The following is a 26,378-nucleotide window of genomic DNA, read 5'->3' on the forward strand; positions in this document are numbered from 1 at the left end:
CATAAAATGTCATGATAGCTGAGAAAATGGCTCCTTTGTTGTTGTTTTTCAAACAGATTTATAATTGTATTTGCCCAAGCCCTTCACTCAGTCATTTTTCATATACTAAAGTTGTTTATATATAAACATTATATATAATTATATGACATATAATTATATTATATTAACTATATTCTTTTTTTATATTTTATTAGGGACTCATACAACTCTTATCACAATCCATACATATACATACATCAATTGTATAAAGCACATCCGTACATTCTTTGCCCTAATCATTTTCAAAGCATTTGCTCTCCACTTAAGCCCTTTGCATCAGGTCAATTATATTCTATTATATATAATAGATTTCAAAAATCATGACTGTGATTGTTTTTAAATGTTTTATTAGGGGCTCATACAACTCTTATAACAATCCATACATACATTAATTGTGTAAAGTACATTTGTACATTCATTGCCCTCATCATTCTCAAAATATTTACTCTGCACTTAAGCCCCTGGCATCAGGTCCTTATTTTTTCCCCTCTCTCCCCCATTCCTCATGAGCCCTTGATAATTTATAAATTATTTTTTCATATCTTGCCCTGTCCAATGTCTCCCTTCACACACTTTTCTGTTCTCCGTCCTCCTTGTGATCTGTTCCCCCTTTCCAACCCACTCTCTCTCTACACTCCCAATATCGCCACTCACACCACTGGTCCTAAAGAGATCATCCGCTCTGGATTCCCTGTGTTTCCAGTTCCTATCTGTACCAGTGGTCTAGCCAGACTTGCAAGGTAGAATTCGGATCATGATAGTGGCGAGGGGAGGGAGGAGGAGGCATTCCGGAACTAGATGAAAGTTGTATTTTTCATCGTTGCTACATTGCACCCTGACTGGCTCATCTCCTCCCTGAGACCCCTCTGCAAGGGGTTCTCCAGTGGCCTACAAATGGGCTTCGGGTCTCAACTCTGCACACACACCCCCGGCCATTCACTATGGTAAGATTTTTTGTTCTGATGATGCCTTATACCTGATCCCTTTAACACCTCATGATCGCACAGACTGGTGTGCTTCTTCTTTGTGGGCCTTGTTGCTTCTGAGCCACTTGTTTACCTTCCAGCCACTTGTTTACCTTCCAGCCTTTAAGATCCCAGACGCTATACCTTTTGATAGCCGGGCACCATCAGTTTTCCTCACCTCATTTGCTTATGCACCCATTTGTCTTCAGCGATCATATCATGGAGGTGAGCACAAAGTGATATGATTTTTTTTCCTTTGGTGCCTGATAACTGAGCCTTTTGGTACCTCATGATCACACAGGCTGGTGTGTTCTTCCATGTGGGCTTTGTTGCTTCAGAGCTAGATGGACACTAGTTCATGTTCAAGCTTTTAAGACCTCAGACGCTATATCTTTTGATAGCCGGGCAGCATCAGCTTTCTTCACCACATTTGCTTACGCACCCGCTATGTCTTCAGTGGTTGTGTCGGGAAGGTGAGCATCATAGAATGCCAATTTACTAGAAGAAAGTATTCTTGCACTGAGGAAATACTTGAGCATATTTTTATAGGTGTAGTATTAAGGTAGCAGAAGGACATTGGGCCTCCACTCAAGTACTCCCTCAATGCAAGAATACTTTCTTCTAGTAAATTGGCAGGACTGTAAATTTAGCTGAGTAACCTACTGCTTCTGATAAGTGCTTTAGACTATCTATGGTCAGACTTAATAATCATTCCCAAGCACTCAGCTTGCCAGTAAGTGTGGAAATAGTACAGGCTGCGCTGGACTTTCATGGGCTGTTGCTGCTGCTACAGCTTTTGGTGTACAGTGCTTTTCACCATCACGGTAATATGAAGGCCCAAGTTTTAAACAGAGTCAGACACCTGCTGTCCACAGAACGACATTCTCCAAAGCCAACCTCACAGTTAGTAGACAGTGCGTAAAACTCTAATAGGGGATTCGGAACTAACTCCCGAGTCCTCAGGAGTGCTGGTGTTTCTGGGTGGGACAAATACCGAGACAAAATTAAGAATTTTATCAGGTGGCTCCAATATCTGATTGTTGTATTTTTTTGCTGACCCAGCTGCAACAGCATCTGAAAAGTTTGCTTAAAAATTGATTTCCCGGACTTACCCAGAAGATTCTGGTGCAAGTTGTCTTGGGAGCATTCCAAAGATGTGTATTTTTAATCCAATACCCAGCTGGTTCTAATCCAGCCCAATTATGTTTGGGGGTCACCACTCTGGTACTCAATCTGTTTCACAGGTAGATGATCAAACAGAAACATCCCCTCACAAAAGGACCGGAAGGACATGAGAGCCTTGGTCTTCAGTGAGAAATCATTCAGAAACTCTAGATTTATATTCTACCTCTGAGTCTTCATCAGTCACTTTGTGACCCTGAGCAAATCGTTTAAAAATGAAGTTGCTTGTTTTCCCAACTCATTAAATGGCCACGTTCTGTCTACTTTGAATGACAGCTGTGGTTTGAAGCTGTGGTTTCACACTGTAGCTGCATCAGAACCATCCAGTGGATTTCTCTTCAGTGCCCATCACTGGATTTCAACCTGTCATTTTTTACTCCATAGGCCTAAGGCAGGGGTTGGCAAACTGCAGCTCTCCAGCTCTTTTGGTATATACATGTCACTCTGATGTTAATTTAAAAAGTAAGGTTATTATTCAGATCTTGGTGATCTCATTTGTTTGTAAAAATCTATTTATGGCTCTCAAATAATTTGTAAGTTGTGGTGACAGACAGGATTGGCTCTTCCATCTCGACAGTTTGCTGACCACTGGTCTAGGGTATCCCTTTGTGGGGTAGATGGCTAGGTATTCTGCTAGTAAATGAAAGTTAGGGGGTTGGAACCCATTAGAGAAGCCTCAGTAGACAGGACCGACCACCTGCTTGTGAAAGGTCCCAGTTTTGAAAGTGCGGTGAATTAGTTCTACTCTGCACACACACGGAGTCACCATGAGTTGGATGTGACTGCCCCTCACAACAGCGGCAGTAGCAGCAGGACCAGGACCTGAAAGCGTGCATTTCTAGCAATGCACACAAGACTGATTCTTCCAGGTGGCAGCGGGTGGGGCTGTGGGAAAGCTAGTGTGTGTAGGCACATGCTGAGAACCAGTTATTTAAAGCACAACCATATAAGTAGTTTTTATCAACTAATAACTCCATATAAACACAAAGATATGATATCATCTTTTCCCTTAGAAATTAACCAAAATTTACCTTTGGGTCATGGCTGCATAAAGAATGGAGAAACTCATCATTTGAAAAATACCATATTTTTTAAACCATTTTTTTTCTAAACCAACTGGTATGCCAACTGCTTGAGTTTTGTGCTAGTGATCTATTAATACGATCTCATAATATCATTTGTGTTTTTTCTTAGGCAAGCCAAGAAGAAACAGCAGCCCGTTCAGTGGTGAAGTGTCCGGATTGTAACAAGGAAATCGATGAGACTCTTAACACGGAAGCAATGGAACTGGCCAACCGGCGTCTTTTGTCTACACAAATAGTGAATATTTTATGTTATGCTTTTAAAATTACCTTTTGCCTTCCAATAGACTGAAAGCTCAGTCACTTGCAGAAAACATCCTGAATAGGCCAACCAGCATGACTTAGTTCTTGGTTCACAAAACAATGAGGGAAGTCTTGGGAATCTGCTTGGTTGTTAAAAAGGAGAGAGAGAGAGAGAGGAAGAAGAAGGAGGAGGAGGAGGAGGCGGAGGAGGATGAGGAGGAGGAGGAAGAGGAAGAGGAAGAGGAAGAAGAAGAAGAAAAGAGAAGAGATCAACTCAAAGTAGTTCGAGTAAAAGATATTTTATTCTAAGGAATTAGGAATTTCAAAGGTCACAATGACAGGAATTATAATTGGACTTGACATTCAGTCAGATGTTAGGCAAGCAGTGCCTCAACATTTCCCATTGTTAGGGCTAAGTTGGTTTAATGGGAAGATAGAGCACCAAGCGCTCTAATTATGCTATGTCAAGAGCAGTATGCTTACATATCAGAGCTTGGGTAAAAAATAGAGAAACACTTTAGCTTAGTAGCATATGAGGCTCAGTGAGAAGTTGCAAACAAACCTAACTAGCACTTCTGTTCAGGTAAGGATCATAGCTAACTGCCATGAATATTCAAGTTGCTGGTTGGGTCATGGTAGTTAGCATGGTGGACTTTCGCCATTGTAAACAGAGCTATAATCCATTGGGATAGTCTAAAATGAAGAGTATAAGGAATGGTTCCTCTGTCTGAGCCCATTGTTGCATGCTGTGTGTCAATCCATCTTGTCCAGGACCTTCCATTTTTCCGATGCCCTTCTACTTCACCAAGCATGGTGACCTTCTCTAGGGACTGGTCTCTCCTGATAGCATGTCCACAGTACATGAGAGGAAGGCTCACCATCCTTGCTTCTATGACAGATTTATTTGTTCTTTTGGCAGCCCGTGGTACTTTCAATATTCTTCACACACACCAGAGTTCATATGCATTGTTTTTTTTCCTTGGCCTTCTTTATTCCATGTCCAATTTTCACACGCATATGAAGTAATTGAAAATACTATGGCTTGGGTCAGGTGCACTTCAGTCTTCAAAGTAAAAGGCTTGGTTTTCAACACTTTAAGGAGGTCTTGTGCAGCAGATTTACCCAATCGATTTTTTTTAATCTTCTGACTTCTATGAGTATTGATCGTGGATCCAAGCAAGACAAAATCTTTGACAGCAAGATGAAATCCTCAACAAAACACCACCAGGACTCCTTAAATTGTTGTGAGCATTAATTAATGTAAATAGGACACATCAATACCGGTTAGATCAGTAACATAGAGGAGAGTGAAATAAATGACAGTTCACTTTAGGAATCAGCTATTCTTTACAATCTCACATTTTTTGATGGAATGATCATGTGAAGGTTAATTTTTTTTTCTAAATCAGACTGCTTTCTCCTTTGTGTTACTAAGTCTTCAGGAGTTCCTTTTGACATTGAGTTTCCACCTACCCTCTCTACGTACAATTTTTCTCTTTAAGGACACACAAAAATAAATTATTCTTAATTTATTAGTATTTTAATCATATTTTAGGGGAAGGATACTACTCTTCCCACACCACCCCCAGCAGGAGTACCTGAAGCAGAGTGGGTTTTTAACTGATGTTTATTAATTGACAACTGTCTTCAATATTCTGCAGAATAGTAAAAGTCCCTTTATCATTTATAACAGACTGAAGGAAGTAGGATTCTATTGTCCAAATATTTAGGTAGGTAGACTTAAATATGTTTTTTTAAATGATCCTTTCCTCTGGGATATCTCAAAGGTTTTAATATGTTACTGTGCATTATAGACTTTTAGATATTTATAGGTTTCATAGGGACCAGGCTATTTTGACCATAGAACTCCATTGTTTTCTGGAAATCCAATGACCACCGAGCAGAATCCTCATTTCTTACAGAACCATTTTTGGAACATTCTGATCAGACCTGGTATCATGGATTGGATTCCATGGGAAAATATTTTAAACAAAAACCCTGGGTTACTTGAGGATGTTGCCCTTTTTTACTTGGTATTTTCTCTAAAACGAGTAGTAAATTGCCATTTTTGTCTACGCCACATAATGACTTGGTCTGTTGTTCCCTTTAAGGCAAGCTACCAGAGGCAATACAAGAATGAGACCCTGACTCAGAGCGCGGTCCAGTTGTTGGTAGGTGCAGCTGGAAGCTTTGGCGAGAAGAAGGGAGAGTAAGTATATTGCCAAGGAAAGGCTTCCATTCTATGCCAGTGCCTTTTTGAAATAACAAATAATAATGTGAAATAATACATCGACGTATGGAATAAGACAAGTGAGTTTTCTTGCTTTTGTCTGGTAGCTTGGGATCCTTCAGTATGATGTGCCCAAGTCACTCCCTGCTCTATATCCCACACTCAGGTTAATCACCTCCATTGCATTTCCTACACTTGCTCTCCTCACTCACAGTTCTGCAATTGAGCAAGTTTCTCCTTCCTACAAAAATTCTCTTTCCTTACCCTCTGTGGGCCCCAAAAGTAAATGTAGAGAACTACTCTTCATTCTAGATTATCCCCAATGGATAAATGATGGATACTTGATGGAACAAAGGGAAGAAATGCCCACCCACAGGCAGGACCTACCTCTCATTTCTAGAGGGCAGTCTTGGTGCCATTGATGCCATTGGTAGGCACCATCCAGTCAGGACAGACTCATAGCAACCCTACTACAACAGAAGTGAGCGCTGCTTATTCTGCTAATCCTCCCAATTGGTATTACATCTGGGCCCATTTGCTGCAGCCTCTGTGTCAAGCTTTCTCCGTGATGGTCTTTCTCCTGTTTGCTGATCTGCTAGTATATCTAGCAGGATGCCCCTTTCCAGGAATTGGTCTCTCCTGATAGTATCTCCAGAGTCCAAGAGTCCAAGTCTTATCATTCTTTCTTCAATGGAGCTTTCAGGCTGGGCTTTCTCTAAGATAGATTTGTTTGTTCTTCTGGCAACCGTTCTTGCTTTTGATCTTTGCCAGCAATATACTTTAAATGCATCAATTCTTCTTCCGTCTTCATTATTCGTTGTTCAATGGTCACATTCATATGATGCGTTTAAAAGTTTCATTTCTCTGGTCAGGTGCAGCTTAGGCTTCAAAGTGACTTTATTGCTTTTCAGTACTTTAAAGAAGTCATGTGCATCTGATTTCCCAGTGAATATATATCATTTGATTTCTTGACTGCTGCTTCAAGATGCATTCATTTTGGATCCATGCAAAACGAAAATCTGGACAACTTTAATCTTTTCTCTGTTTTCATGATGCAAGGTCTATTGGTTCAATTGTGAAGATTTTGATGTTCTTTACATTGAGTTTATCATGAATACTGACGGCTGCAGTCCTTGTTACTCATCAGCAAATGCCTCATGTTTTCTTCCTTTTCAACAAGCAAGATCGTGTCTTCTAGAGATCACTTAGTGTTAATAAACTTTCTTCAAATCTTTCAATAGTCTACTTTGTTGTATTATTTGCTCAGCACACGGACTGAGTAAATATGCTGAAGGCATACAGCTCTGACATTCACCTTGAAGTGTTGAACATTTCAGTTGGTATTCCACCAATTCCTGGAATCTTGTTTTTCCACAGTACCTTCTGTTCAGCTTGGTCTTCTTCCTTCAATACCATCAGTCCTTTTCATATGCTGTCTTTTGAAATAGTTGAATGTCAACCAATTATTTTTGGTACAGTGACTCTCTATAATACTCCTGTTGTCATTTAATGCTTCCAACACCAGTCAATAGCTTCTCCATGGAATCTTTCAGTATTGCAACTTGAGTCTTGGAATTTTTCTTTCGTTCTTTCATCTTCAGATATGCAGAACTTTATAACTTTCTAACACGGGGTCTCTGCACATTTCATTACAATTCTTTTGTGATTGACTAATTTCACTCAGCATAATGTTCTCCAGAGGCACCCATGCCACAATGTGATTCACAATTGCATCATGATGTTTCAGCAATGCATAGCATCCCATTGTGTGTATGTACCAAAATTTATTTATACATTCTCCCACCAGTGGGCACTTAGGCCGTTCCTCTTGTGAACAGTTCTATGATGAACATGGGTGTGCATATGTCTGTTCATGCTAAGACTCTCTCTTCCTTCTTTAGGGTATATAGCCAGCAAAGGAATTACTGGGTCATATGTTTCTATTACAGTCGTTTGAGGAAGTTCCTTACTACTTTCCACAGCGGGTACACATTTTTATAGTTGTGTTAGTCTGGGTACATTAGAGAAACAAATCCACAGAACTCATATGTAAAAGAGAGTTTTATATAGGTTAAATATACATCAAGAAAATATCCAACCCAGTGCTGCCCAAGTCCTCAAGTCCAACATTAGCCCACATGTCTGACACCAATCCACAAAGTCCTCCTCCATCTCACAGAAGACACGCAATGACACACCGACTGCAGGAGGAAAGCCAAATTTGTGAACGTGTAAGCATCTCAGTGCTGGCAGGGGTCTCCACACGGCTGTTCCAGCACCCAGAGCTGCATCAGGGTAGGTCCATGTGGCTTCTTCTCAGGGATGTTTTGCAGGAAGTGAGCCTTGCCAGCTGAAGGAGGGAATTGGCTAAGGCAGCTGCACCCTGGTCCGACCATCACAAGAGACCCGAGAACTAGAAAGGCCAAGCTCACTGCACCATTTATCTCTCCGCCCTTCAAGTAACCCCACATGTATTGATCAACCAGGTTGGCACAATAATCTTTAACTATTTCAATAGTCCCATCAGCAATGCCTAAGGATTCCACTCTCTCTGAAATGTTTTCAGCATTTGCTATTTTCTTTCTTTCTTTCTTTCTTTCTTTCTTTCTTTCTTTCTTTCTTTCTTTCTTTCTTTCTTTATAAATCTTGTTATCAATACCAGTGAAAGGTGGTATCTCATCACTGTTTTGATTTGCATCTCTCAAATAGCCAGCGTCTGTGAGCAGTTCTTCATATGTTTGTTGGCTGCCTGAAAGTCCTCTTTGGTGAACTGGCTATCTATGTCCTCTGCCCAATTTTTAATTGGTTTATTTGCTTTTTCTTATCGAAGTCTTGCAATAGTCTATATATTTTACATATTAGTTCACCGTGTTGTTGCTAAAGCATTTTTCTCAATCTGTGGGCTCTCTTTCTATTCTTTTTGATGCACATGTGTGTCTTGTTTTTAGACGGTCTCATTCATATATTTTGTCTTTTACTGGGAATATTTTATTTCCCATTTTGTTTGAGAGTGTGTGTATGTCCTGTGTTAGATCCCTTAAGCTCATCCCTATTTTTTCATAAATGCTTTTTATACTTGTCTGATTTGCATTTAGGTTTTTAATCTACCTTGAATTTATTCAGCTTAAGGGTGAGGGAGGGGTCTTGTTTCATTTGAATTGAAGTCCAGTTAAGAAACTATCTAGTCCCCATTTAATGTTTGTTTTTGTTTGTGTTTGGGGCCCTTTGTTAAGGATCAGTTGTGTTTACTTCTGGGTTCTCTGGTGTGTTTCCTTGGCTTGTTTTGGCTCCCTTGGGTTTGAGGTCAGGAAATGAGATGTTGCCTCCTTTCTTCTTCTTCTTCTTCTTCTTCTTCTTCTTCTTCTTCTTCTTCTTCTTCTTCTTCTTCTTCTTCTTCTTCTTCTTCTTCTTCTTCTTCTTCTTCTTCTTCCTCAGTACTGCTTTGTTTATCCTTGGTCTCTTTCCTCTCCAATAAAGTTGGTGATTAGTTTTCTCATTTTTTAAGGATGTGTTTAGGATCTGGATTGGAGTTCTCCTACATTTATAGTTCACTTTGGATAGGATTGACATTTTCACAATGTGAAGCTTTCCTATCAGTGATCATGGGATATTCTTCCATGTATGTAGGTCTAGTGTGATTTTGTATAGCAATGTTTTCTATGTACACAACTTTTGTTTCTCTGGTTAGGTTTATCCCTAAATATTTCATCTTTTGTGTGGCTAATGTAAACAGCACTATTTTCTTGATTTCCTTTTCAGCAGACTCGTTTTTGAGAATAAAAGACTCCAATACATTTTTGTGTGTTGATCTTGTGCCCCATCACACTGCCAAATCCTTTCATCATTTCCAACAGTTTTCTTGCTGGATCTTTGGTTCTATGTATAGAATCATGTCATCTGATCATAGAACGTTCCTTGTTCTCTAAGAGTTCAGTTGCCTTCAATTTCTCTTTGCTGTCTAATGATGCTGGGAGGACTTCCAGCACAATGTTGGATCCAAATAAGAATGGTGGTAAAGGGCATCTGTTTCTAGTCCCCATTCACAGGGGAATGCTTTCAGCTTTTCCCCTTGAAGAGATGCTGACGGTTAGTTTTGCCTATTTAACTTTTATTATATTGAGAACTTTCCCTTCTACTCTGATTTTGCTGAGTGTTTTTATCAGGATTGGGTGTTGCATTTTGCCAAATGCCTTTTCTGCCTTAATTCATAAGATCGTGTAGTTCTTATCCTTAGTTTTATATATGTGATGCTGTATGTCAATTCTTTTTTTTTTTTTTTTGCCGTATGTCAATTCTTGTTCTACTGTTGAACCATCCTTCCATACCGTCCATACAAGTGGAGTATGAATTCTACTTGATTGTGGTGTATTATTATTATTATTTATTCAATTCTCTTGGCTAGAATTTTGTTTAGAATCTTTTCTTCTATGTTCATAAGGGACATTAGTCTGTAATTTTCTATTCTTGAAATGTCTTTGACTAGTTTTAGTACCAGAGTTATGCTCACTTCATAAAATAAGTTCAGAAGTTTGCTGCCCTTTTCTATATTCTAGAGGAGTGTGCGTAAAATAGATGTCACTCTACTCTGAATGTTTGGTAGGATTGCCTGGTAAGCTGACATATTTACTGTTGTCCTCATTGGGAATTTTTAGATATCCTGATCTATATCTTCTTTTATAATGGGTCTGTTTGAGTTTTCTAAATCAGTCAGGGCTAATTTAGGTAGGTGATGTATTTCTACAAATACAAATCTTCTAGGTTTTTAAGTTTATTGGAGCATAGTTCTTTGTAGTATTGTGTTATTATCTTATTATTTCAATTAATTAAGTTGTGGTGTCATTTATTTAGTTTCCTATTTGCAATATTGACATCTTCTTTCTGTTCCTTTGTTAGATTTGCCAGTAGTTATATAATTTTACTAATCCCTTCAAGGAATCAACATTTTGTGCTGTTGTTTTTCAGTTTTCTGATTCATTTATTTCTGCTGTTATCTTTATTATATCCTTTCTTCTGGAGACTGAAAGTTTAATATATTGCTTTGTTCTAATTGTTGATGATGTTGGGTTAAGACATTTATTTGGGTTCTCTTTGCTTTTTTGATGCGTGCTTTTTGATATAAATTAGCCTCTGAGTACTGCTGTCACTCTGTCTAAAAAGGTTTTGGTATATTGTTTGTTTGTTTGTTTGTTATTTTTCCTTGTTTATTTTAAGGAATTTTTAAATGTCATTCTTTATTCTTTACATAATCCAATAGTATTTGAGCAAGGTGTTTTTCTGTTTCCATATATTTTATTTCTTTCCCTTGATCTGATTATTGTTGATTTATTGTTTAGTACTGTGGTCCAAAAAAGTGGCTTGTAATATCTCAGTGTTTTTAAATGTTTTAAGATTTGCTTTCTGGTCTGAAATATGGTCTATTACACAAACCGTTCCTTGTCCATGAGGAAAGAATATCTATTATATAGTTTTGGGTGTAGGGTTGTATATATGTCTAGGAGATTAAGTTGATTATGTTGATTAGATCTGTGTTTTAATATATTTTAATTGATATTTAATTAATTTCTTTCTGTCAATTTTGCTATGTGTTTTTTAGCATTATCAATTTCTTTGTTCAAAAATTTCAGTGTTGTTCCAAAGTTCCTTTCATTTGTAGATTTTTCTTGTCTTTTTTTCTTTCGTGTCTACTGTTATACCCTTGACAAGATTTTTATGCTATTCTTCTTTTTTATTTTGATGAAGTCTTTCAATTTTCCTTGAGGTTACCTTTTAATTTTTTATACCTTTATCAATACCAAATTCCCTACTATTAAGTAAATACTGACTCATAGCAGCATCACAAGCCAAGATAACTTTCGCTGTGAGTTTCCAAGACTGTAATTATTTATGGGAACAGTAAACCTCCTCTCTCCTGAGGAACTGCTTGTTGCTTTGAACTCCTGAACTTTTGGATCTCTGCCCAATGCACAAGGCGATGGAAGTACAACACTGTCTGTGAAAGGAATATATCTATCCATCTTTAAGGAAATTCGATCTATACAACTTTTGTCAAATTAATGCACAAACCACAAAAGCTAGTGATAAATACATTGAAGAATGCTACCAATGACTTCAGTCAGAAATTGATCAAACATACAAGGTGCACTGATAATTATTGGCAGTTGGGAACAAAGAAGAAGGAAGAGTAGTTGGACCAGGTAATATACACAAAGACAGAGATCCCATTATAGACTTTTTCAAGGCAAACAACTTGTTCATAGCAAATACCTTTTTCAAGAACAAACAGCTGACTATACACATGGACTTTCCAGATGGAATACCCAGAAATCAGATTGACTACAGCTGTGGGAAGACACGATGAATAAACTCAATATCAGTAGCTGAAACCAGACCAGGGGCTAGTAAATAGACTGCAGAACCTACTATCAATTGCTGATATCAAGTTCAGGTCAAAACTGAGGGAAATTAGAACAAGTCCACAGGAGTCAAAATACAACCTACAGTCTATCCCACCTGAATTTTGAGTTCATCTCAAGAACAGATCTGATGCATTGGACACTAATGACAGAAGACCTGATAACCAGTGGGAGGGTATAAAAAACATCAGCCATAAAGAAAGCAAAGGGGTACTAACACGGCTATAAAGAAAGTAAAGATTATAGTAGATGCCAAACGAGACTCTGAATTTTCTCTTAAGAATAGAATACCTAAAGCAGATGGAAGAAGAGATGAATAAAAAATTTCAAAGCGCTGCTTAGGAGCACAAAGTCAAATATTATATTGAAATGGGCAAAGACTTGGGGTTAGAACCCAAAATAAAAACCACACTCAGCATATCTTTAACTGAAAGAATTCAACCAGAAATCCAAGCTGCAATTTGAAAAAATGGAAGATTCTATAGGCAAAATATTAAATGATGCAGGAAACATTCAAATAACATGGAAAGAATGCATAGAGTCACTGTACCAAAAAGAACTAGTCAACAGAGTGCAGTCAGGTGTGCAGTCAGAGTGCGGTGTAGCAACAGTGAAACATACAACTTTCCTCCAGTTCTTAAATGCTTCCTCCCCTCCACTATCATGATCCCAATTCTACCTTACAAAGTTGGCTAGACCAGGGGATGTGCACTGGTACAGATAGGAATTGGAAACACAGGGAATCCAGGAGAGATGAACCCCTCAGGACCAGTGGTGAGAGTGGCGAAACCAGGAGGGTGGAGGGAGGGTAGGATGGAAAGGGGGAACCGATTACAAGGATCTACATATAGCTTCCTCCCTGGGGGATGGACAGCAGAGGATTGGGTGAGAGGAGATGTCGGACAGTGTAGGATGTGAAAAAATAATAATAGTTTATAAATTACCAAGGGCTCATGAGGGAGGGAGGGGGAAGGGGTGAAAATTAGGAGCAGATACCAAGGGCTCAAGAAGAAAGCAACTGTTTTGAGAATGATGATGACAACAAATGTACAAATGTGCTTCATACAATGGATGGATGTAGGGATTGCAATTAGAGTTGTATGATCCACCAATAAAATGTTAATAAAAAAAGAACTAGTCAACATTCCACCATTTCAAGGGGTGACATTTGAGCCACAATCAATGGAACTGAAGGATGAACTTCAAGCTTCACTGAAAGCATGAGCCAAAAATAAGGCTACAGGAATTGATGGAATGCCCATTGAAATGTTTCAACTAAATGATGACGCACTGGAAACACTTACTAATCTATGCCAAGAAATTTGGAAGGCAGCTACTTGGTCAATTGACTGGAAGCAATCCATATTTGTGCCCACATCATAGAAAGGTGACCCAAGAGCATGCTCAAACTATAGAACAATATCATTGATACCACAAGCAAGCTCCATTGACAGGGAGCTACCAGAGGCTCAAGCTGGATTCAGAAGAGGACATGGAACATGGGATTTCATTGCTGATGTCAGATGGATTTTGATTGAAAGCCGAGAATACCAGAAAGATATTTACTTATGTCTTATTGACTGTCAAACCATTGGAGAGTGTGGATCATAACAGACATGCTTAACCCTGAGAAGAATGGAAATTCCACAACAACTCATTGTGCTCATGAGGAACTTGTGTATACATGAATCACAGTGCCGTTTTCAAAGGAGTAAGGGAATCTTGCCTGGTTTAAAAATAAATGTGTGTGTCAGCTTTGTATCCTCTCACCATACTTGTTCAATCTGTTTGCTGAGCAAATCATCAAAGAAAGGAGATTTTATGAAAAGAATGTGGCATCAGGATTGGAGGAAAGTCTACTAATGATTTTCAACATGCATATGACACAATCTTGTTTGGGGAAGGTGAGCAGGATTTTAGGTAACTGCTAACGAAGATCAGGATTGCAACCATCAGTATGGATCACAATTTATGTAAAGAAGACCAAAATCCTCACCGCTGGACCAATAGGCAACATCATGATAAATGGAGAAAGGGTTAAAGTTGCCAAGGATTTGGTATGACTTGAATTTATAATCAATGCTCATGGAAGCAGTAGTCAAGAGATCAAAAGACGCATTGCATTTGAATTGTGGTGCTGGACATGAATATTGAAAGTCCCAGAGACACCAACAGGACAATCCCATCAATTTTGGAAGAAGTACAGCAGAGTGCTCCTCCGAAGTAAGGATGGTAAGACTTAGCCTTACATTCCTTGAAATTATTATCAGGAGAGACCAGTCCCTGAAGAAGGACAGCATGCTTAGTAAAATGGCGCTTCAGCCAAAAAAAATACAAAAAACAAAAAAAACCCAGAAGTCCCTTGATAAGAGTTTTTGATACACTGGCTGCAACAATGGGCTCAGGCATAGACACAATTTCGAAGGTGGCGCAGGACCGGGCAGGGCAGTGTTTAATTCCGTTGTGCATAGGGTCGCTATGAATTGGAACAGATAGATGGCAACAGGTTTAAGACAGTTTGCTCCCCCTTGTGAACTACTTGATTTACTCTTCATTTGAATGTTTTATAGTTACACTTTTCCTCTATTTTCTTTGAAGTTTGTGGTAGTTACTTAATCTGGTGTCAATTTGGGACTTGAGGGGATTAAGAGTGAAGGGGTCAAGTCTAGTCTGTCAATCGGATCATAGCCAATGAGGTCTCTGTGTGGGCATGGCTTTCTCCTGAGAATTCTGGGAAGTCTGTTTTTTCCTCCTTGGAGGTGGGAGAGACTCTCTGCTAACTCCCTTGGAGACCCTCTGCTGACAAGACACATGGCACTACGCTGATAGACTACATGCCCTGGGAGCTGGAGAAGCCACATGGACTTACCCTGATGCTGCCCTGGGTGATGGAGTAGCCATGTGGAGACCCCTGCCAGAGCTGAGCTGCTTACAATGCCACTGAATTCACAAGACTTCCCATCCACTGGTCTGTGAGCTTCCTGTCATTGCATGTGTTTCATGAGTCTGAAGAGGACTTTACAGATTGGTATTGGACATATGGGTTAATATCGGATTTATGGGCTTGGACTGGACTGGGTTGGGATGCTTTCTTAATGTACAATTACCCTTTAAACATATATGATGAGTTTCTATGGATTTGTTTCTCTAGTCTATCCAGACTAACACAGAGTTGTTTTCCTTGTGGATTTATATCTGAATTGCTATATTTTTGTTTTATTTTGGGTAATGCTTCCACTGGGTTGATTTCTAGGTGGCTGTGTCCTGTTATGTTGATCTCAGGTTTATGTCTGTTGTTAATTCTCTGTCCAAATAATTTTGTTTAGTATTTATTGTAAATCCGGTCATATACTTACAAATTCCTTTAGTTTCTCCTTGTCAGGAAATGCCCTTATTTCTCCCCTATATTTGAGAATTAATTTTGCCAGATGCTTTGCAGGCACATCTGAAAGTTTTCATCTTTCAGATTTTTATATTTGTAATTCCTTTGCCTTCTTGCTTGAATGATTTCTGCTTTTAAAAAAATCTGAACTTAAACTTATTGGTTCCTCTTTGCAGGTAGCTGTGCTTTTTCCCCAAGCTGCTCTCAGGAACTGTCCTTGTCCTTTATATTATATGGTTTCACCAAGACATGCTGTGGTGACTGCTTTTTTACTTAGAGTCTATCTTGTTTGGGGTTCTTTGAGCTTCTTGAATATTTACGGTCTCTCATGGCAGTAGGGAAGTTTTCTTTTTTTTAATCATTTTATTGGGAGCTTATACAACTCTTATCACAATCCATATATACATCAACTGTGTAAAGCACATTTGTACATTCTTTGTCCTCATCATTCTCAAAACATTTACTCTCCACTTAAGCCCTTGGCATCATCTCCTGCTCCCTCCCCGATCCCCCCTCTGTCATGAACCCTCGATAATTTATAAATTATTATTATTTCGTCATGTCTTACACTGTCTGATGTCTGGTAGGGAAGTTTTCTTACAGGATTTCCTGGTCTATTTTCTCTGTAGATTTTTTTGTTGTGTTTTCCTATTCTGCATTTCCAATGAGATGTATGTTATTTCTCTTGATAGTGTCTCCCATAACTCTTAAGCTTGTTAAACTTACCTCCCCCTTCTTTGTGATTATTCTTCTCATATATTGGAACCAAGAGATTTATTTTCAAGCTCACTAAGTTAGCTGTCCATGGCTTTCATGGACTGTGATAAGAGTTGTATGAGCCCCCAAGAAAATGATTTTTAAAAATTTACAGTTTACATGTGCTGAAAAACTTGGCTTTTACATCGGTATATATGGTATTTGGGTATTGTGGAGAACAATGTGAAGTATGTGGCTGCCCCCCCCTTCCCATAGCTGTACAGGAGAGATTGGGGCAGGAGAGAAGGGGACAGGAGAGAGGGGGGCAGGAGAAAGGGGGGCAGGAGAGAGGGGGGTAGGAGGGGGGGGCCAGGAGAGAGGGAGGCTCATGCATGCTCTGTTAGCCCCAGGCCACAAGCAGCCACTGCACAGCTACAATGATTGAGCAACTCCCGACCTTGTAATCTGCCCCACTGCTTTGGTGACAAATAAAATATAACAAAAAAGGAAAATAAGTATGTTCCCCATGGACACCTTAGTCCAAGGCCACTTGCAAAAGTGTGGGCTTGTGTCCCCTCTGCGTACTTAGGATGTCTGGGGAAGCAACTGGTTGGGTCCTCCCTTCAACCTCTTCTCAGGTAGTGCAGTATACCTGCCCATTCAGCTCCTTCTGCCCACACAGCCAGCCCCAAGCTTGTGGGGAGTTTGTGGCTTGCTTGTTTCAGTTAACGTAGCTTTTATCTTTTTTCCCCCCAAGATTTTGTACATGTTTTGTTTTCTTCCATGTTGATTTTTCTCTCTACTTTCAGAAGGATTCTATAGTGTAGCTGCCTAGCTGGCCACCTTAACCAGAAAATCTATTATATTTTCATTAAAAAACAAAACAAGAAAACGTCTCCTCTCAAATAAAGCTGTGTCTATCCTCTGGTTAGTGATTTATCCTTCCCTCCTTTCTCGCGTCTGCTAAACATCAAAGAACATTTTTGTTCATATGAAAAACTTGTATTGATTGCCCTTTGATAGTAGTGGGCTCATAACAATATTTGTCCTATTATGATTGCTTTATTTCATTCAGCATAATCACCTCCAAGTTCACCCATATTATGACAAATATGGATGGTGGCTCGATTTTTATATTCCCTGTTTAGTAAATGAACCCTATAAATTAACTGTCTGGGTACATTTTGAAAGTTGCACATCTTGGACCTGTTCCAGGAAGCATCAAAAATCATCATTTCGCTTTCTGACAATAGTTAAACACATCATAAAGCATGCTTCAGATTTTTCTTTTTCTTTTCTAGATATATGAGTCCCGAGACAATAAAGAAGTATTCTGAAGGCAAAAAATCGCTAACTATAATGAGAAAATTACTGCTTGATTGGGTATACAATACAAGAAGGGAAAGAGGAATTCCATCATCGTATGTACTTTTGAACATCACTAGAAATGCTATCATATTTATGTGAAATTCCCTGGTTATTTCTTATTAAATTCATATGCTGGAAACTTTGCAAAATACTTTGGTGAACTCTACAATGAAATTACTCCCACCATGCAAAACTTTACTTAAATAAATAAAATTAGTACTTAAATACTAGTATTTGTATTGAGGCAAGATACAAGGAACATAAAATTAACCATTTAAAAGTTTAAAACTCAATAGCATTTTGTACATTCATAATATTCTGCAACAATGACCTCTATCAAGCTATGGACTTTTTCATCTCCAAAGAGAAATCCCTTACCCATTGAAGCAGTCCCTGCTTATTCACTCTTTCTCCAGACTCTGGAAACTATTAGTGATTTCTGAACTTACGGATTTACCTATTCTGGATGTCTAATATACTACTATATAATGTGCACTATTCAGTGTCTGGCTTCCTTCATTTTGCATGGTATTTTCAGAATTCCTTCACATTAGAGCATGTTATCATGTGTTTTATCTTTTTATTGGTTTTCACAGTTGAATATATTCCATTGTATACCACAATTTGTTTAGACAAACATCTATCGATTGTCTTTTACATTGTCTACATCGTTTCACTCTTGTGAGCATTCATTTAAAAGTAACTTAATACCCGCTTTCCATTCTTCAGGATATATACCTAGAAGTAAAATTCCTATTGCCAGCTTGTCACGTGCTTCTATCATGAAAGGTGTTGTATTTTATCAAGCACCTGTTCTTCATTGATGGAGATGATCAGGTGCTTTTTTTTCTTTGCTCTGTTAATGTGGGGCATTCCATTTAGCTTCAAATATTGAACTGCTCTTGAATAAATCCATATTATTTATAGTGGATATATTTTTATAGTTTATATGAACTATTATCTCTATGAAAACAATGCAGCCCCAAAACTGTAGAGGACAATGTCCCCACTTCCTGTTCTTGCACCATTTACAGGCTCTGGGAATGTGGACCACTATCCCAACTTCTCTGTCAAAGCAGAATAATAAAGAATGATAGCTGATCTGCATCTGTGTTGTTCCCCTAGAAAAGATCAGCAGCGTATTCTCTCAGTAAGCAGGTCCATGATTGATTTAAAAATCTGACTTGCTTCTGGAGTAACCAAACACTTTCTCAGCACGAAATGACTGGATGGACTTTGTGGTGAGGCAGCCATGATCTCCTTGCCTCAACTTCTAATATCAGCAAGGCATGGCATCTGCTACCTCCGCCCCTCAGGCAGCAATTTCCAGTATGCCCCCTGGTGGCTATTCTTCCTCCATGGTTCCAGAAGTTCTCTCTGTTGCTGCTTCTGAGATGGCACATTCTTAGAGCCGGGTGAGTGGCAACTGAAATGGGTCAGCCCCCTCTATCAGCCTTTCACAAGACCTGTTTGCATGGCTCCACCCAGTCATTTGGTAGGACTTACAGAGACAATGACAGGAGACCCATATTAAGAAATTTCGCTTCACCACAGCCTTAGACTCCAGATTTGTATTGGGTTCATGCTTATCACTTCTGTTTCTTAGTTGACGGCCCTCCTTTGTGGAGACATAGGTCTCACGGCTTCATTTAGTTCACTTTGCGTGGCTTATTTAAGTCTGGACCATATAGAAGACCACTGCCTTAGGCTTTGATTAGTAAGTCTAAGTGTTAAACATCCTTACATAATGTCTCTTCCCTCCTTCTTTCCTTCTCCCTACCTTTCTTTTCCTATAAATGAGCTATAATTTTTCTTTTCTTTGCCTAGTCCATCATCTATTTTGAAAACCTGACATGTTAAGCATTTAATGTGGCAACTGTAGAAATCAAATACTCCCTCCTGGCACCTTTTTATTCCTGAAACGTGGTGATGTTTTGACTCATGCTATTCCACTGCCACATTATGGTGGTCTTTGTGCTAAATGAGCGCAATACACCATAAGCAGAGAAATGGCAAGTCCCAGGACATAAGCCTTTTTCTGTGTATAGATAAAGATGCGATGGAGATGAAAAGATTTAAAGAACACCCACCGTTAATAATAATCATCTCTGAGAAACGAAATTGCTGTAAGGGGAATTATTTAACTTTTAAAATATTTCCTATTTGAATTTTCCTTCTTATGCCTCAAACTACCTTTATTACAAGTAAAATTAAACCAGAGCATGAGAAAAGAAAACAGAAATGGGGGGAGGGGGAAAGTAGCTTCCAGATGTTTCACAGATAAAGGAACTAAATAGACAATGTATAAAGCAGTGTTAGTTGTTTCCTAGGATTAAGTAGGAACCTATAGCTACTGGGAACTGTAAGCAGAGTATATGTTGAAAATTGTTTGATGTAATTTTTCTCAACGCATCAAACTTACTTTTTACAGACATTTCTTGCTTCACCTAATCCATGAGATAGTGTTTTCTGATGAATTTGAATATATTGGCTACCTCATCGTACTAATGAATCTGTTTCCGATTATCATTTCTTGGATATCCTCTTTAAATAACATTTATGAAGTAGAATTAAAACGAACAAATTTGTCTTTTCTTGGGTTTTATATCCTGGAGATCACACTGAAGGTAATGTAAAATGTATGTGCGTGTGTGTAAGTGTGTCCTTTGCCTAACATGGAAGTTACTTAACTTCATTTTCAATACTACCAAGAGGGAACTCTTAAAAAGTATAGGAAAGTGTCTTTCACATCTCAAAGCAAATATGCTTCCATATTTAATGTTAATCCTGAGTGAGTCAACAGAAAACATGTGTGCTTTACATATTGATTTTGTATTTGTAAAAATAATTTCTAAAATGGTGTGAAGAAATAAGTTTCAAAGTTGCTGCCACTCTTCCTAAGCTTATGCAAGGTGCTGAGTATACAGATATTCATTTTATTATTTTATACTAGCTTGATAAACAAAAAACTCCAGTAGGTTCTTATTGTGTAAGTATTGAACTGCTAACTTCAGCGTTGGTGGTTCAAACCCACCGGCTGCGTTGTAGTATAAATATGAGATGATTTTCTAATATAAATATTAACAGCCTCAGAAACCCCACATCAGATTGCTATGTGTTGCAATCAACCTGATTGCAGTGGTATGGATGGTTGGGTGAAGTAGATAAATTGATAGATTTGAATATAGATAGACCTCGGATGTCGCTGTCTGATAAGCATGGGATTGCTAACGGCAAGGTCAGCAGTTCAAATGTGCCAGCTGTGCTGTGAGGGTAACGTGAGGCTGTCTGCTCTCATAAAGATGTCCAGTAGCTGAAAGCCTGTATCCGGGTCACTATGATTCAGAATGGAGGTAATGGCAGAGGCTTGGTGTTGTGTGTTTATAGATAAATTTTATTTTCCTTTTGGTTTTTTTATACTTGAGAAATATTTTATAGGTTGATTTTTTAGATCGAATAAAAAGATTATTAAATAGTGGAAGCATATCATCAATAACAGAACGGTGTTATATGAGTCAACAAGTTGAAATATAAAACATTTACAGCCAGAAAGGTAAATAGAGAATTAAGTTTGATATCAGTGGTTGTTAGCTGCTACGGAGCTGGCTCCCACTCATGGTAGCCCCATGTGCCAGAATCAACTTGCTCCGCAGAGTTTTCCTGGCTGTGCTATCCATGGAAGCAGGTCACCAGGGATTTGCTTCCATGGATTTAAGCATTTGATTAGCAGCAGCACCCTCCTCACGCTCGCTATTTAGACAAATAAATCTGAACTACTTACTGGAAGAGTCAAATGCTACTACAGTACTACAGGGACTGCTAGTTGGAGAGAGATAAGTGGACACCCTGTGTCTGTGGGCCTCAGTCATCTTTCAGGGGGGAAACTGAACACAGTCCAGAGGTTCACTTTATAGCCAAACAGTGAAGCATGTCGACAAGGGGAACAAATACACTAGGAAGATGTGCACGACTTAGAACCATCAGCCATTTGAGATCGAAGGAACATACAAGGACGACATTCAGAAAGGTTGGGAAAGAAGGAAGACAGAATCCGGGCAGTCCTATAGACAAATAAACAAGCAAACAAAACAGCCCTCATTGCCATCAATTCAACGCCTACTCATGACAACCCTGTTGTCAGGTAGTGTCTGAGCCTGTAGCTGTTGATTTCAAATTGCATTTAAGCCCTTGCACTTAACAGCTTAAATGCACAACCACTATGCCACCAGGGTTCCTAGGGAAGTCCTTTAGTTAACAATTAAAATGCACAGTACACAAATCAAATGAGAGCACCCCTGGATTGATGATCCAGTGATTTAACAGGCAGGGTTCTTCCTTTGAAGACATGGGGACACAAAAACAAAGGTCTGAACCGAAAGCATCATAGGATGTCTCTGGCTGTACTCGTTCACTAGGTAAGCCACATCTGAAACCCAGCCGTATAACTCTCAGAACGCCAAAGGGAGTTTGACTTGTTCAGGTGTAGACATCACCGTGGCTAACAAAGGTGAGCAGAGGTTTCTCTCTGGCTACGACATTTTTAATGCAAAAACCAGGTCTCAAGAGCATCATTGTATTTGGTCTCTCTCTAACTGGCCTATGTATCTATCTGCATGTTGGGGTTTGTTTTGTTGTTTTGTAAATACTTTTATTGGGGGCTCTTACATCTCTTATCACAATCCATCATTCCTCCAACGTATCAAGCACATTTGCACATATGCCGCCATCATCATTTTCAAAGCATTGTCCTCCCCCTTGAGCCCCTGATATCAGCTCCCCACTTCTACCCCTTCTCTCCCCCACCCGCCCTCCCTCCCTCACAAACCTTTGATAAGTTATGGATTATTTTTTCCATCTCTTACATTGCCCTCTGTCACCCCTCATCCACTTTTCCTTGTGATCAAACCCCCCTTACTCCCCACCCTCCCCTAATCCTCATGGTCTCTCTACTCTTCTTGTTGGCCCTGAGTGGATTCTCTGTGTTGTGGGCTCTTGTCTGTAGCAGTGTGCATGCTCTGGTCTAATCTGATTTGTAAGGTAGAATTGAGATCATGGTAGTTGGGGTGGGAGGAAGGAAACAACAAAGAGCTAGAGGAAAGTGGTGTGTTTCATCAGTACTACACTTCACCCTGACTGGCTCATCTCTTCCCTGTGACCCCTCTGTGAGGGGACTTCCACCTGTCTACAAATGGGCACTGGGTCTCCACTCCATGCCTCCCCAAGCCCACCCCCATTCACCTTGGGTATGGTTTTATCCTGGGAATTAGATGCCTGCATGTATCTGCATGTTTTATATTGAGCTTTTTTTAAATTTTATTTTAAAGCAAGTTCTCTCTCTAATACATGTATCTCTATTTGACTATAAGGTTTTTTTCATGTTTTATAGTTTTTCATCAGGTTATTTTGACACTTGATATGTATTTAATTTGATATTCATAACAATGTTAACTAAGCTTCTTTAGTACTACCAACAAATGTCTCAAGGGGATTCTACCTTGATCCAAAGACTCTAGGCCAGTGGTTCTCAACATTCCTAATGTCGTGACCCTTTAAAACAAGTTCCTCATGTTCCCCAATCATAAAATTAGTTTTGTTGCTACTTCATCACTGTAATTTTGCTACTGTCATGAATCAGGCAATCGCTGTGAAAGGGTAATTCGACTCCCAAAGGGGTTGTGACCCAGAGGTTGAGAACCGCTGCTCTAGGCTTCACTCTGTGGATGAGCCAATCAGCTCCCAAGATTAATTGGGAGGCAACACCCTTCACAAGCAAGTCTCCTACCCAAAGGCACTCAGCTGTCATGCTCCCTGGGCCACGCAGCCCACTGCTCTATGGCATGCTCTTGGTATTGCTGCCCCTGCTTCATCACTTCCCTGCTGCAGAGCTCGCTCTCTGGAATTGAATAGGTTCAGGGCCCCGAACTCTCAGGCTCCAAGGACTCACTCCACTCCTGGCTCTTCTTTTTTGATGGTAGTGAAATCCTCCCATTCATGCTTCTGCCAGGGCTCATTTTATATCCTGGGGGATACCAAAAGAGACCGCTCCCCAATGTAGAGTTCCAAGTCTTTTATAATCACAATTAGCCCTGGGGACGGTCACTCACAACTAAATCATATAGTTGTATGCACAACTTCCCCTCCCTTCTCAGACTCTGCCCCATTAAAGAAGAAGAAGGCACCCCATCTACAGGGATCTACTCAGTAATTGGGTTACTGAGGAGTTACAAAAAGGATGGTGGGAAGAGTCATCTAAAAAAAATCGCTGCACACCAGTCACCATGCCAGAATATTTAAGATCACATATTTCCCTTCTTTTGTAAATTCAAAAGAAGGAGCCCTGGTGGCCTTGTAGGCGATGTGTTCGGCTGCTAACCGCAAGGTCTGTGATTCAAGCCCACAAGCTGCTCCACAGGAGACAGATGGAGCTTTCTGTTTTCATAAAGATCTATGACCTGGAAACCCATGGGAAGTTAGTTGTACTTGGTCCTATTGAGTGGCTATGGGTCAGAATCGACTCGGTGTCAGTAAGTGAAGTTCAAAAAATGCATTAATTATTAGATCTCGTTCTCTTAAAAGGCCTAAAAGAGAACTCCACTGTAGAAATACATGTTGGAGTGGAATATACATACAAAGCTCTAGAATATTCCTTGAACATGTGTGTGTAGATAGAGACTTTTGTTAACCCTAAAGCAAATCTATTTACTCGAATAAAGAGCTCATGTAATTATCAAGGTAATTTGGCAACGTGTATATATACTCTTGCTTGGATTATAAAGACATTAAAATGTCCTTTTATTCGGCAGTATCACAGAATGCAAGTACATAATTGAACTTAGTGAATAAAGTGTAACCTTTTCAATAAATAAATAAAACCAACTCTTGAACTTTAGTGAAAATATGCTTGTATAACATCAAGCATAACATATAACTTCTTGATTAGTCACTGTTAGGTGGACATGGATTCTGCAATAAAGTAAAGTGAGGCACAACCTACAGGATAAGTAGAATTCAAAGCTGTCCATTTAAATTGAAAGGGCCCCAACACACTAACTTTGTTTGGTTGTTTGTTTGAATTTGTCTTTCCGCTGCTGGCTTTTATTGGTATAATTTTACTTTCTTTCTGGGGTTGATATATAAATCCTTTTTTTTTTTTTTTTTTGGACCTATACCTGTACTCTACAGCTTCTGTCAGTAAGGCAATACTGACTCTTGGCAGCGCCGTGCATTACAGAGTAGAATTGCACCAGAGTTTCCATGGCTGTAATCTTTCTGGATTACAGATTTCCAAGCTTGCTTTCTGTTGCCTACAGTCACCATTGAATCAACTCCCTGACAGATGTTTGAACCACCAACCTATAGATTAGTAGTCAAGCCCTTAAGTAGTCAAGCCCTTAATCATTTACAACAATCCTAATTCAATCCTCTGTATGCCTGGAGATGTCCAGTCCTCTACTATAAGGAAATTATGAACTTGGCTGGTTTGTTTAATTTTTATTTCCTGTGATAGATTAGGCAAGTTGAGTCTGAAAGAGAAAACAAACAAAATAAAGTGTTTTTTTTTAATCAACAGATAGTAGCTATGAAGAAGGATTATTTTTTGCACACCTGGAACACATTTGAGTTAGTGATTACATTGATCGGTATCATGGATGCAATACTGGATACTTTGCAGTCTGAAATAAATAATTTTAATAGCATTAAAATCATCTTCATGATAAAAATTATTCGAATATTTCGTGTGCTGCGCATTATGAAGGTAAAGTATGGTTAAATCCTGTTATTTCAAATTTCTCCTGACCTGTTTCATGAAGCATGTACTAAAATTAGTTTTATTAATCTTTAAATTAAAAATAGATATATCCCAGCTCCTCCCTGGGCTTTCTCTCTCCATTCCTCCCCCTTTTTAACCGTTCTGAACTTTGTTCAGGGGTGAATACTGCTTCCTGGATACCAAATGGGCGACTATTCTGAGATGGGAAAACATCAATAGTGTTACTATTCTCCTTATAGACTAACGTCTTGTTGGACTTAACACTTAAGCCACAGGTGTGCCTTCACTTCTAGACCTGCAGGGGAACCAAAGACCATAGTCTCGCGAGTTCCCTCTTGCTCTTCATCCAACGAACAACCTTCATCTTCTCATGATTGTTAGTTTATTCCAGAACCTTCTTCAAACACAATCCGTTTCAGAGCAGTTGGTAGTAATAGCCGGGCACCAGCTAGGTCATCCGGTCTCAGGCTTGTGGATGTTCACATAGTACATTGGACTAATTCTTTGCACGTGTCTTCAGTTTTTATTAGCCTTCTTTCTTCCAGATAGGGAAAGAGCAATAGCAGCTCCGTCAATGGCCATTTAATCTCTTAAGATCCCAGTTGCTACACATCAAAAAAGGATATAGATTGTATGGCCTATGTTATGCCAGTTAACATTGGTGTCCCCAAGACTATGGTGCCAAGCCCCAGAACCAGTGCCTTATTCCCCCAAACATGCCTCTTTATGTCCAAAACTTCACCGCCTGTATACTTTATCAGGTGGTGATTGGCTCATATTGGCTGTGATGAATGGAAGCTGAAGTGGTACAAGGGTGGGTAGTGGCCCTCAATCAGAGAGTGATGGAACCCTAAATGACATGGTCTTTCAGGTTTGGAACTGAACTCACCGCATGGCTCAATTTTCATCCTAGCAATAGACAGGTCTATATGGGTAACGATGACAGTACTCACAGATGCCCACCTTAGAACCATCAACATTTGATATCAAGAGTGCGACACTTACCC

At 39.3% G+C, this 26,378-nt stretch overlaps 1 protein-coding gene across 1 annotated transcript in view; it reads left to right on the plus strand.

The window, feature by feature from the left end:
• Nucleotides 1–26,378, plus strand: part of SLC9C1 (solute carrier family 9 member C1) — a 145,467-nt gene that overhangs the window by 46,313 nt on the left and 72,776 nt on the right. The window contains exons 13-17 of the mRNA XM_075542956.1: nucleotides 3,381–3,506; nucleotides 5,623–5,720; nucleotides 17,534–17,653; nucleotides 20,032–20,227; nucleotides 25,171–25,356. Coding sequence (XP_075399071.1) covers nucleotides 3,381–3,506; nucleotides 5,623–5,720; nucleotides 17,534–17,653; nucleotides 20,032–20,227; nucleotides 25,171–25,356 — 726 coding nt within the window. The remainder of the gene's footprint in view (nucleotides 1–3,380; nucleotides 3,507–5,622; nucleotides 5,721–17,533; nucleotides 17,654–20,031; nucleotides 20,228–25,170; nucleotides 25,357–26,378) is intronic.

The sequence above is a fragment of the Tenrec ecaudatus genome, chromosome 2 (genome assembly GCF_050624435.1).
Source record: "Tenrec ecaudatus isolate mTenEca1 chromosome 2, mTenEca1.hap1, whole genome shotgun sequence".
Classification (NCBI taxonomy): domain Eukaryota; kingdom Metazoa; phylum Chordata; class Mammalia; order Afrosoricida; family Tenrecidae; genus Tenrec; species Tenrec ecaudatus.